The sequence below is a fragment of the Rhea americana genome, unplaced genomic scaffold (genome assembly GCF_003343005.1).
Source record: "Rhea americana isolate MKP2758 unplaced genomic scaffold, rheAme1 scaffold_278, whole genome shotgun sequence".
In the NCBI taxonomy this organism is placed as follows: Eukaryota; Metazoa; Chordata; class Aves; order Rheiformes; family Rheidae; genus Rhea; species Rhea americana.
This window is the reverse complement of record NW_028186399.1, coordinates 394,194-408,170: the sequence shown is the minus strand read 5'-3', so window position 1 is coordinate 408,170 and position 13,977 is coordinate 394,194. Positions and strand designations below refer to the sequence as shown.

The 13,977-nt window shown below is 43.1% G+C and overlaps 1 protein-coding gene across 2 annotated transcripts in view; it reads right to left on the bottom strand.

Annotated features, from left to right (window-relative positions):
* The window catches only part of FBN3 (fibrillin 3), a 109,824-nt gene that overhangs the window by 61,549 nt on the left and 34,298 nt on the right, over positions 1-13,977 (bottom strand). For both annotated transcript variants that reach the window (XM_085308502.1, XM_085308501.1), the window contains exons 7-8: positions 3,037-3,234; positions 2,171-2,296 (exon numbers count right to left, since the gene is read on the bottom strand). In XM_085308502.1, coding sequence (XP_085164628.1) covers positions 2,171-2,296; positions 3,037-3,234 — 324 coding nt within the window. The remainder of the gene's footprint in view (positions 1-2,170; positions 2,297-3,036; positions 3,235-13,977) is intronic.

The following is a 13,977-nucleotide window of genomic DNA, read 5'->3' as shown; positions in this document are numbered from 1 at the left end:
GATCTCCCTATTTTTATAAAGTGTTAGTGTAAGATGAACCTTTGTCAAAATGCTGAGTCTGCATCCCCTATTCACATAGTTGTAGAGAGTCAYGTGGGGTACAAGTCCTGGAGAGACAGCAGTGATGGCCCAGACAAAAGTATCCTCTTTTTCTTCTCTTAGTGGGGACATGCTGCTGATTTCCGTCTTGGAAAAAGTGATTTCAAAACCATCTCAAGCCTGTCAGTTTAGAGCACCTCTCATGTTTATGTCATTCTCCCAGAAGGACCCGCAGGCCAGTAAATAATACCAAAGGAAAACATCCCCTTTTCATGGTCTCCTTAGCAATTGAGGAATGATAAGTGATGGAGCAGACACTGTAGACATGGGAGATGTCTATTTTTATGGCTGTCCAGGAAGGAGAGTGAAAGGAAGCTGTTTATGGCCACACCATGCTGCTTTTGCAGGCATTCCGGGAAGTGCGAACCCATGCAGAGGCCCCTCGCATCTGGATGACAGATTCGGACAATACATTGTTTTCAGTCTTAGTGAATAGGAGGTTCCAGCTAAACTGATTTCATATGTGCTTTTCCTGGTCCCCAGCCAGCATGGGTGAGGTGGATCAGGCAAGAGCTGTTTTTTGCCTCCTGAGTTTGGGCTGGGGTTCTCATACAGTCCAGCCTTTGCCCATTGGCCAGCTAAGTTGCATGAGACATTATTCGGTCAGGGAAACTGAGTCTTCACCTGAGAACCATGTAAAAGGGCTCTTCTGGGTAAGCTACTGGTCCCATGTTCCTGGATGCTGGATACCGCAGAAAACCCTTCTGTTGAAGTTTTAGAAAGCTTTTTAGTATCCTACCAGGAAGATCCACTGGCACAGACGTCTTCTCAACTTAGAAACACGACTACGCTCTCTGAAGGATTAACCTCTGTAGCTGCTGCCTCACCCTAGGAAAGTTTTCTGAAGGGCTGGTCCCAGGTCACACTTCATGCACACTTCATGGAGACTACTAGAATTGTACTAGCAAGGAAAATGGCTGGATTACAGGAGGGTGGGGATACTGGAAGAGTCACTTGGAAGGAATGATACCCCTTTCCCTGAGAACTGGCTATTGGAAGAAACCCCATGGGACAATGTATGCTGTGAAACCTACAGTGCCATGTTGCTGGCGCACTGATTCCTTTGAGTGCTCTCTTCTGTGTAACACTTAGCTGCCTACAATCCTGCCACYGAAAATAACTTTGTCACCTGGAAACAAACGCCAGGTTAAACATCTGGATTCCAGTGCATTCATCATCCCTTTTCTTGATTACTACAGAGTGTTGGATAGGAATGAAAGGGATGTTGAGTTCCTGAAACCCTGCTAGGTGGGACTACAGTCACAACAGCAAAACAAACACATTCATCCCTAAAATGGCAAGTACAGGTCAGCAGGATTTGATTAAGATACGTGAGAAAGACCTTAAATAACCAAGGCAGGAAAACTTCAGTGCTGTTTTCCTTTTCATTTGCCAGATGTTTGGAAAATAAAATGAATATTTATTYCTCCAGCTCTGAGATGCAGCCTGTCTGGCTAGGTATGAGTCTGACCCTTGGAAACTACTGCAAAGTGCTYGAGGAGAGCGTAACCATCCTACAGAGGTCCGCACACCTCTTAAGAGATATGCAGAGCAGTGGTAAAGGAGCTGCTGAAATTGRACTTAAGGAACTGGAGCCAGGCTATCAAAACAGCACACAGACTCCCAACTTGGTGGCACTGTGAGTGTTAAAATACTGATATACCTAATCTCTGCTTTTGCTCCACGCTTTACTATGAAAGTGTGTGCCTTATGGCATGGAACAGGTGTCTAAGATACTGCCTTTCACTGGGTAGGTAAGTCCTGAATTTAACCAAGTAATGCAATGGAGCAACTTTTCCTGAATCAGTGAGTGAACCACAGATCCAGAAGCTTCTAGAAGCAAGTACTGTACGTTTTCTAACATATTTTGATACTTGTAGGACTCCATCCTATATGAAGGCTGGGTTCAAGGCTGGCATGGGGCTGCTTTACACTTCCACTTTGCCAGGCTGGGAAATCTGCTGCACGCAGAGAGATTCTCATTATTTAAATGCCCTTATGCTCTCAGAGTGTACCTGGGAATCAAGTGCTGAGCTTTCTGGTGAGGTCTTGCAGGTGTCTGCAGTCTTACCTTCACATCTGTGGCTGGTGTCACTCTGCTTGTGCCCTGCAGGGCATTTGCACTCATAAGAACCCACTGTGTTGATGCAATTGCCACCTTGACACAGGCCAGGAATGGCTTGACATTCATCCACATCTGCAGAAAAAAAGAGCAAAGACATCAGAAAATACAGCCATTGCAACAGAAGAAGGTTCAGTTGGAGTTTTGAGAAAGAAGCAGCTTTGCTCTGTGCAGGTGGATTTAAATTTCTTACTGCAATTTGTATTTCCTAAAGCAATTACCCACCATATTACAGTAGGTATTAGGTCAGAGGAAATGGAATCAAATCCTAAAGTTGTACTTGAATCATCTACTTTTATTCAAATAATTTCCAAATGTTTCCTCTGGAAACTTAATGGAGGGCTGCACATTTCCCTGAAATTGTTTGACTTCATGGAATGTATCCAGCTGAAAATGTTTCTACATGCTGTCAACTACAAGACAAACAAACGGTGAAGCATAGGAACCAGGGCACAGACGGTAAAACTGAAGCATGTTGTCTACAGCACAAACAGTACTCAYCCCTGCATCAATCTCTTGATGAAAGGGATCAAACTTTGCCCCTACAGCAATGGGGAAGAAAGTGTAATTTCTAGGTGCTTTTATCTTGGCATTGTCTACAGAATAATCTTTGCCACTCATGCTGACTTTTCCTGAAGTGGTCATCGCTTGGGATATCCAGTGACGATGGTGATGGTCCAGGATATATGGCTACGGACTTGGTAAAATCTACACAGAGAACTGCTCTCAGTGTTGGGGGTCCTGGCACTCACCCATCACTCATCCTTTCAGTCCACGTCAGAAGGGATAAGGGAACATCATTACATGGTATTTACCTTGACATGCTCCGGTACGAATGTTGGGAATGAAACCTCGACGGCAGGGGTGAGGTTGGGCAGGGCACATCTCACATGGGTGACCCCAGGCCCGTCCAATCGTAGCACAACACATGGTCTTGGTGCAGACGATCCCACTTAGTTGGCCCTGGCACATCTGGTTATTTACTTGGCTAAAGCAGGGACCGGTACGATAGTCTGAGGGAGAACAAAAATATCCACAGGTTAGGTCAAGATGCAAACACAAGATCTCTCCAGCCTCCCAAAGTGCCGATTCTCTTGTCYTCTACCAGAACAACATCAAACCCACAGCACAGCCATCCAAGTGCAGAGCTGACAAGTTCTGGAAAAAGAAAAAAAAAAACTGCAGTCATGGGAAGTACAAAATTTTAAAACTAACCTGCAGTCAGGTGCTGGAGGTGGGGGCATTCTTTCTGTCATGAGTTTCACATGATGGTCTAGAGGCTCTCCAGGCCACACCCTCCTGGTCTCTCCCAGGCTTAGCCCATGAGCTACACTCACTCTACAGCTTGAATCAATTCTTTTAAGCACTCACCACAGGATGAACCCCAAAGATGAAAAGTCAGGCAAAATGGAGATTTCCAGGCTGCAAGTCCATCTAGGCTGTGGAACTTTTCGGGGCAGTGAAGCCATCAGGACAGAAAGCCTTCTGGGAGAGAGCTCCCAAGCCTTCCCTCCCCATGATTTCTACTGTAAATGATGCTGGCAAAGGGATTTCTGTGCTCTCTGACAGTCTTTGTAAAGGCAGCTTCCAGCAGTAACGCATTTCATCATCATTCATACCTTCTGGTTAACACTTAAAGGTCCCTTGGCAATTATAACTAGACGTCTAAAACCCAGATGCTGGAGAAAAAAGTGAGTCTGTTTCCCATTCCCACCAAGGAGGGTCCTATTTCTGAGAAAGGGAGAAAGAGAGAGAGAGAGAAAGAAAGGGAAAGAAAGAAGGGAAGGAAGGAAGGAAGGAGGGAAGGAAGAAAGGAAAGAGGGAGGAAGGAAGTGTCTGAGGAGCTTGTTTGCACTAAAGAATGTGGTTTTGTCACTGCCTAGGCTCTCATGTCCCTTGATTGGGGATATTAGCACAGCAGGCATTCTTCAAGAAACAAAATTCTTAAACAACTCCCTTCTAYCAGGAATAAATTATTGTGTGCAAGTGTTTGATCTGTTCTTGTAAAAAGGACCTTTAACAGTGTTATTGTCAGATCAGAAAATTCCACTTTAACCATCTAAAGAAGTTACATGTCGGCCTATCAGCCTGTTATTTCAGAGAGTCTCACYGAGATTTCTGAAGTTGTTTAGGGGATTTTGACATTGGAGTGCCCATTAATTGACTGTGAACCCTAATCCCTGCAACAGTACCTGGATTAGCTCAGAGCTGTCTTAGCAGTGAGACACTTGAATTTGATATGTGAGGCAATTAAAAAACTTGTGTGGAAACTAGTTGTAGCTAAGTAGTGAGTCACAGGCAGTCTGGGACTCAAATCTACTTACAAACAGTTCTATTTAACATTTTCTAGAAAGTGTTAGTGTAATATATACACTCAACAAAGCAAAGCTCAGAATTCAAGATCTAGTTCAATCTGTGTAGTTCCCTTCTTTTTAAATCTTAACACACATACGAAAAGAGCAAAAAGCAAAGAAAAATATCAAATAAAAGGTTTGTGACAAAAAGCTTTTCCTCATTGGATATGTTTGCAGGGCAGCCACATTAGCAGGTCTATGCTTGGGTGAAATCCTGACAGAATGCCTTTATCCTGCTCTGTAAAGGATCATCTGGAAATGCCAGGAATCACTGCAGGTTTAGGAAGGAGAGTGCCTCTGCTGAAGAGGAAGGAGAGTGCCTTCCTCCCTCCCTTTGCTTGTCCTGAGTAAAACCTGTGTGAGGTGCATTTGTGCTATAATTATCCCACCTGATGATAGGTTAACCATGAGCTACATGGAAACCATACAGCGAATTCTCCTCKACCTCTGGGAAAAAAATCAATTAGCACAATAATCGCTTACTTCCAGCTCAATGTTCCCTTGTCTTTGTATTTCTTGAACAGCTGGAAGCACTGTCATACTTTAAAACTAATGCTGATAAAAACGTCAAAAGGAGTTTGGCCTAWGGATGTCACTGAGAAGTAAATATTAAGAGGAGGTTGAGGGAAAAAAAGAACAAAGATTTTGAAGTTTCATTGGCATAAAGGTGACATGATCTCATAAAAATGCCTTCGTTTGGAGATCAGATAAGAAGTGTGTACTGTGTTTGCAACGTTGAATTTTCAAATAATCATAAAGATTGTTTTTGACCCAAATTTTAACATTACCAAAGCACATGGTCCTCRTTAATGTCTCCTGGAATGCCAAGTTTAATGGTTTAGTTTGTTCTAATTTATTCCAAGAGAAGAAATCAACAAWTTTTGAATTGTTTTTTCACCCATTGTCCTTTTTTTATGAAACTGAAAGGGTCTAACTCATAATTTTCAACTTTGAGAAAACAACCAAGGAGAGGCATTTATCACCACACAGACGAACAATTCTGAACGCAGAACAATTTAAATCTTACAAGCAATCAAAACCGAAGAACCATGCCAGAAATTTCTTTGTGAGCTTGTATGAATGGACACATCAACTCAGTAACAGAAAAGAAGGAAAATAATCTGTAGTATATTATTAAGAAAAGATTAAAGAACAAAAAAAAGAGAGTATCATCAAATCTCTGTGCAAACCCCCACTTTGCCTGTTTCGAGGGCTGTATGTAGTTCTAGCTCCCATCTCAGAAAGCATCTATCAAAACTGGAAAAGCGTCAGAAAAGGACAACAAGAATGATCAAAGGTGTGGAAGGGTTTCTGTGTGAGGAATAACTGTGCTGGCTAGTGCTGCTCGATCTGGAAAAGAAACAACTGGAAGAAGACTTGAYAGCAGGACACAAAATCATGGGTGGCCTGGGGAGGAGTAGTGCATTCACATGCATTGCAAATATCAGAAGGCATCACAAAAAAATAAGTGGTAGTGCTGGTTCAGACTAAATTAAGAAAGTGGTTCTTCAGGCAACGTGTACGTTAAGGGAAATTCTTCCAATAGAGGTTGTGAAAGGTCAAAAATTGTAAGCTACAGCTGCTTAAAGCCCAGGACAGTCTTATGCAGAAGCACTATATAGGATTGCCCAGGTCTTAAATTGTTCACCAGTCACTGGTTTATGGACACTTTCAGAGGCTCAACAGACCTTTGTCCTGACCCAGTACAACTGCTCCTCTTAYGTTTAGCTTCACTGTAAAGTGCAAATAACTTATTGAATGCTGCTTRAACAGCATGACATCAGTCTTGTGATAGTTTGTTTTTAAAAAATAAATATGTGTAAGGAGAAAAAAGTTTTGACTGTAATTGTTCCAAAGGTTGCTTTCCATTTCACGTTGGCCCTGAGAGCACACTGTGTCCCYGCCGCCAGCTCAGGTCAGAACAGACTGACTTCGGTTGCAGCTGAAAGCAGCTGCTGAAATTCTCTCTAACGGTCACAGTCAGGCAGGGCTGTATCACCAGACAGCCCGTGCTGCGACTTTCAACATGACTCAGGGAAAGCTCTGAGCATTTGAAACTACCTGCAGTTCCACAAAAAAAAAAAAAGGACTTACTGTCAAGCTTTGAGGTACAAACTCATCTCAGGCAAGGGTCCCAAATCCACCTTCCTACCACTTTGTAAGTAATCTGGGCAGTTGTATTTTAGGTTTGATTTCTGTTTGGTGTTATGTTGCAGCATCATTGCAGATAGAGCTGCTGCGATAGACAAGACTGTGGGCAGGTGGGCTGCAGCTCTGTTTAAGTGTGTCTGTGCCTACRCACTTACAATGAAATATCATATATTTTATGAACTATTCTGAAGGCTTGCTAACCCTAGGACAAKGCAGAAACAAGTGAAAACAGAGCTTGCCTCGCTACTTTTCTGGTCAAAAGAAGCGTGGAGAAGAATATGTGCCTGATGTCATTGTGGTTTSTAACTACAAAGGGCTCTGATTCACTTATAAAGTTAGAGCAAGTAAATGTATAACCCAAAATACAGCCATGGCAGTACTATAGAGAGAAAAGGGRTGAACTTACACCTCACATGTCATCTTGCTGAGGCACGGCTGGATGTGCTGCAGCAAGAATTCCTTAAGATCAATAATGAAAGAGCCATTGTAATGAGAACATCTCCTCTTAAATACATAATTGAATAAAATAGATTTTCATATTTAGATTACTTCTTTTGAGGGAATGAAGCCAAGAAAATCACAGTCTGGCATCCAGAAAGCCTGGCAGCATTCTAGCTCCCATCTGGTGTTAATTTTAATGAGTCAAATTACTAACTCATTAATGAGGCACCAATCAAACTTTATTAAAGAAATAGGCACATTTAGCTGATGCCTAAGGTTCTGATACGGTCTGGAGAGAGGTCTTCCAGGACCCCATCTCATGTAGTTGTCCTTCAGAAGTTTGGTCTTCACAGCTGCATTTCTTAGAAAAGCAGAGCAGGGGTGCCTTCCTCATAGAAAGCTCAGTGATTTCATCCTATCTCCTCTTTAAAGCTCACTCAGCAGTACAGTAAGCCTTATGTGGTAGAATATGGGTGAACTCCCCCTTTCCATCTGCCAGCAAAGTTCTTATCAAAGGGGCTGCAAGAAATTCCAGATCAAGCCTTATTCGGGGAAGAAAAACTTTGGTTAGGATCTTTATACCCCTGCAGAAGATGTTTTTAACACACTGGGGCCATGCATGTCTAGCCCTTTACTAATCACTTGTAGCTGTAAAAAACAACATGCAAAGACACTGCTTGGCATAAGCTCCTCCAAAATATTTTGCAAGAAGATATCATAGGACAGACGTGACCTTCCCTCCTACCATCTATCATCAGCCTCATCAATGCACTGGCCCATTTCTCTTTCTTGCCCTATTAATCTCAAAAGTAGACTGTGCTCAGCACACTTGGTCTGCAGCCTTCCTATTACTGCAGATTAGATTGGCCTGCTRCTCACATCTATTTGTCTTGAGCACCTAGAGAAGTAAGAAGTAAATTGCAAACTGCATAAAGGATCTAGAGTTGCAGCACAGAGTGTTTGCATTAGCCACTAGAAATCTGATTCCTTGCTATGTTATTTGGTTTCAAACTCTTTCCCCCTGGCCCCTCTGAGACAGCTAGTATGATTTTTAAAGCACCACCTAACCAGATTTTTGTACATGCCACAGAGTCAGGTTGGGGCGGCGATGTGTCTTACCTACCCTAACCCTGCACCCAATATAGGCCCCAAATGTGTTCCRGAAAGGAAGCGTAACAGGAATAGACCTCATTCCTGATTTCCATGTTTGGCTGGTTGTCATGGAGATCTTTAGGAACCCTGACAGCTAATGAATGGCCATTCCTGACAACTGAAAGCTGCAGACCATTGGGGAATTAATGGGTGGGATCCACGCCATTGCACATGCTCTTACATTGAGCCATGCTATTCTGCTTGCAAATAGCTTTCTGAAAATATCACTTTAGAGGTTTTTTTTAACTTTCYTAATTAGTGTATCTGGGATGTATGTGGAGGAATACCTCACAGTTGCTGTGGACATCACCCATGTGTTGTACGGAGTCCTGGTATACGTCAGACAATTTGACATTTCAGTGCAGGAAGTGGGTTGGACTACCTCTGGTTCAGCTGAGCTAGTACAAACAACCTTGCAGCTCCCTCGCTTCCAGAACTCGGGGCTCTATGCCATTCAGGGCTGTTGCCCTGGCTTTGCATGAGCTACTTAACCCAAGTTCATTGTGTCTCACCTACAAGAARCAATAAAGAACAACAAGCTAGTCTTTGCCCAGCTAATAGTTGCCCAGGACCCTGTTCACATGCCTTTTGAATATCTCTAAGGATGGAGACTCCACAACTTACCCGCGCAGTCTGTTCCCATGCTCTGTCACTCTCACGGTAAAGAAGTTTTTCTTTATGTTCAGACAGAACTTCCTGCATTTCAGTTGTGTTTCAGGCCTGCTGCCTCTCATGCTATCACTGGGCACCACTTAAAAGAGTCTAGCCCTATCACTTTACACCATCCCTTCAGATATTAAAATGCACTGACAAGATCTCCCCTCAGYCTTCTCCAGGCTAAAYGGTCCCAGCTCTCTCAATCTTTCCTCACAGAACGGATGCTCCTAGTAGCCCTTCGCTGGACTTGCTCCAGTAGCTCCATGTCTCTCTTGTATTGGGGAGCCCAGAACAAGACACACTACTGCAGATGTGGCCTCATCAGGGCTGAGTAATGGGGAAGGATCACTTCCCTCAACCTCCTGGCAAGCCTCTTCCCAATGCAGCCCATGATATCATCTTTCTTTGCCACAAGGGCACACTGCTGGCTTGCAGCCCATTTGTTGTCCTCCAGGACTCTCAGTTCCTCCTCTGCAAAGCTGATTTCCAGCAGATCTGCCCTCAGCCTGTACTGGTGCATGGGGTTATTCCTTCCTAGGGGAAGGACTTTGCATTTGTTTGTTGAACTTCATGAGATTCCTCTCTGCCCACCTCTCCAGCCTGTAAAAGTCCCTCTGAATGGCAGYACAGCTTTCTGATGTATCAGTCACTCTTCTCAGTTTTGTATCACCAGCAAACTTGCTGAGGGTGCACTCYATTGAACAGGATTGGACCTAGTGGTGACTCCTGGAGGACACTGCTAAGGACAGGCTTCCAATTTGTGCCACTGATTATAGCCCTCTTAGCTCTGCCATTCAGCCAGTTTTCAATGAACCTCACTGTYTGCTCGTCTAGCCTGAACTTTATCAGCTTGCCTACGAGGATGTTATGAGAATCAGTGTCAAAAGCCTTACTAGAGTCAAGGGAGACAATATCCACTGCTCCCCCTTCATCTACTCAGCCACTTATCCCATCAAAAAAGGCTGTCAGGTTGGTTACGCATGACTTCTCCTTTGTGAATCCATGCTGACTACGCCAATCTTCCTCTTGTCCTTCATGTGCTTGGAAATGGTATCTAGGATGAGTTGTTTCATCACCTTTTCAGGGATCAAGGTGAGGYCCTTCTTGTAGTGCTCGACATGCCTCAYCAGATTAAACTCCAGATGGGCCTCAGCCTTCCTAGCTCCATCCCTGCATACTCGGACAGCATCCCTATATTCCTCTCCCAGCTTATTTGTCCCTGCTTTCACCTTCAGCACGCTTCCTTCTTACGTTTGATTTTTGCAGGTTTCCTGCCCCCTTTGCTTGACTTCTTGCTCATTGTGATGGAGCTTGGATTTATTTTAAAATACCAAACTGAACACTTGCATGAAGAAGGGCATGTTTCATATGTTCATTACAAATCTAAATGCAATGTCAGACTGCTTTTTATATCATCCAAAATGAAACAGTATCTGAATCTGAGATATTTTTAACTTAATTTCCAATTTAAATTATAGGTCACAGTGGAAAAAAAAAAGGCATCTTGTGTTAACATTCCCCCCCCCCTTTAATTGGTTCTTATTGTCTTTTGGGGGAAAAGGGTGCTTTTGACAAAGAATTTTTAAACGGAAATATTTTGTCTGAAATTTTTCACAAGAAAAAGACAAAGGCAGTTTTCAAGTCTGCCATAACATCCATCTAACCAGCAACATGTCACCAAATAAATTAATGCTCGTAACACGAATTTAGATCCCTAGGTTAAGATTCAAAAGTAGAAGCAAACAAACATACTACTTCCATTGTGATTTAAAACCACARTTCTAGAAACATGAATACGCCTGACCCCAGCCATGTAAGCGGTTCTGCAGATTGCAGGCTAATAGGAACTTCAACTGATTGAAGAGCTCTCCTGCGTACTTTCATTCTATCTTTCAGACTGTCCTTTCTCTGGCACCATTTGGCTGGAATCCCCTTGCGAGACAGGCCGTGGGCCGAGCAAATTCCTCCTATATAAAATAAATAAATAGAGCAGCAAGGAAGAAGAGATTTTCTTTGCTAAAAATCAAATTCCCTTCTCATAATAAACAATGCTTTGGCTGAAGGCTTTTTCTTAAAGCAGTATTGACAAATGCTGCTTGTAAGCCGTCCCTGGGGAGTTACAGACCTCACCACGATGAGGTCACTACAACACATGCCTCAGGCTTTGGCAGAGTTCCACACTGCTTTCTGAAAGCTCCAGCATGAGTTCAGAGGAACAGGAAGAGCAGATATCAAGCCTGATATCTATTTTCCTATTGTCAGTGCATGATTTTCCGTCAGTGGGAGGCTTGCTCCCCGGGCCAGGAGAGCAGAGCCTTGCAATTCTTCGTCTGTAACRTTCTGAGTTCTTGGAGCAGAGAGCATCGCAGACATCCAGCCGGTCAACGCAGCTCTGAAAGTGAGCAAGTACTAATGCAACCAAGGCAAGGCGGATCTAGAAGATCCCYGTGTAAACTTCTACCCCAAAACCCTCCCACACAACGCCAGCCAYTCATAATAAGGGTGTTCCCTGGACAGCCCCTGGAGAAGGCTGGCAATGCCCCTAGGGACCTGAGAACTGATAATTTGCAGATGTCATGCCTACAGAAGCAATTCATTTGGCACTTATAGCAAGACCATTAACAGATAAGTATGGGAACAGCACGCAAAAGCCACCAGCCAAAAAATGAGCTGATACATGCCAACAGAAGTTCACCAAAAGCCTTGAAATTCTTCCTCTTGTACCAAATGTGAGTATAGAGGTTTTGGAACTAAGATTATAGTTCTCTGCACGTAATGCAGCTCTAAATATCTCTTAAGTCTCTGTAGCCATGTAGATCTGCGACTCCTTTTTCWGGAGGGGAAAGGAAGGCAGAACAACGTGAGGGTCTTTGTAGAGAGCTCCCTTCTCATGGAATACTTTCTCCACCTAGTCATTTCCTTACCTCATACAAACACAGCCGCATTCCTTATGGTTAACTGTTTGGACATTTGCAGAAAGGAAAAAGCTGGCTGAGGCAGTTTATAAGGCCAGACATTCCAAGTGCTGCAAAAACACATTCAAAGGAAATAGTAAAGAGAATTTTTTTTAAGTTTTCCTGTCCTATTTTTACAGTTTCCTGTCAAAGCCTTAGCCTGATGAAACCTGAGATAGAGCTCCACACACAGCCCTCCTCCAAGGGCTCTCCAGTCCAGCAACATCTCAGACACAAAGCACACAGCAACACAGGACCAATACCTTCATCATAGAAATACCTGGAAGAATTGGCACAGGGGCTGGCACTGCCAAGCTGTGTTGTCGGCTCTGGAAGAGACCATGGGTTCAGGACACCGCTAGCTGGTGAACTGTCATSTATCACTGCCTGGCTATTTAGTGCACACATGAAGGTGTAGAGAGCAGCATGGGTGTTTGATAGCTCAGATAGTAGGGTAGAGTGCTTGTGAACTTTGCCTACCTTCACCACGAGCAGCATGTTTGGAAGCTCAGGACTATGATCTGAGCTGGAAAGGAATGAGTAAAGGGACCATGTTTACTGTTGGTTGCTTCCTGTTATGACTTTTGCGTGTGCACATGGGGATCAAACATATGTGGTGTGGCTGCTTCTTTTCTCCTAAGCTTCCAAATTAAAATGAAAATCTGAAAAAAAATTACAAAGAGGAAATAGAAAAGCTGAGCCTAAGCCTCTCTGAATAACTCTTCTCACGAGGAGGGCTTGAGGAGGCCTTACAGCAAGAATAATGGAGTATTCTGCAGTATTCTCACCATCTGGAAATTTGAGCAGATTAAAGTGAAGCTTATGCTGAGAGACTCACCGGCATTCATCTGTATGTTACAAGACAGTGCTTTGGGTTGCATATATAATCTTACTTGTGTCTGGCCTTGTGCTCACTCACTAGAGTAGTGAAGTGCTTAATTTCAGTATCTTTTTGCCTGGCATCTCCAACACATCCCRGATAAACTTCCTCTGAACTACACTCTCACTGGGATGTGAGACTTGGGAACAGCTGCACCAAGCTCCAAAAGCACAACTGGCTTTCAGATCAGCCCAGAAATGCTTGTACTGAGGAATATCACCCTACGAGGTTGGCAGTTAATCTTTTGGGAAATCTTATGTCATTAAAAATGAGAGGACAGGGATGCAGCAAGAGCTTTCTGAACCAGACAGATCATAGGAACGAGACACTGAGTTAAATTAACATATGACTGCCTCTGCTTCTTCCCATTATTTGCAGAATTCCCAGGGTCTTTGGATTTTTACTGACCTTTCAGAGTTTAGGACTCTCCTGCACCTACTGCTCTAATCTACAGATACGGGAAATTATCACTGAATTCTCCACAAAGAGCAGCAATGTTACTCTAAAACTCTTTTTTTCCCCCCCCCAAAAAAAAAAACAAAAGAAGAAATGCTTTCATGAGAGGTAGTAAATGGCATTCACAGTGAGACTTCATCATTTTGATGGGTAAACACACAAATTAAATCTCAAAAAAAAAAGAACTAAAATTTTTGCTACTTTTGAAAATGGGTGAAATCGGAGACAAGATATCAAAACGGTGGGTTTTTTTTTTTTGGAGGGGGGGGGGGCCACCAGAAAACTATTAAAAAGAATTGGCCTCTCTCCCCAGTTATTTTTTCTGTACCGCAGCTATTCCTCTGACACTGATGTAATGTGAGTTCATATTACCCAAGTCTGCTGGAGTTATACAATATATTCACTAGTTCTTCATCCCAGAAGATGTCAATTAGAGGGAGGAAATGATGCTAAGATTCTTTGAGCACCTAGCTATTAAGGTATGTACCTCTGAAGTGGAGTATTTCCTGAATGAAGTGTGAAGGTTGTTAGATTGCTTCCATTACAAAGCAGCCTTTTACCGAGCCCTAAGCTGTTGAATGTGCGACTTGTCAAGTGTACAGCAGCAGAGGCTGTTGCTTAGTATTCAAGAACTCAGATTATTGTAGTTAAATTTTAAATTATAATATCTCTGTTTATGATTTATAGCCAAATGAAATAAAACACATAAAT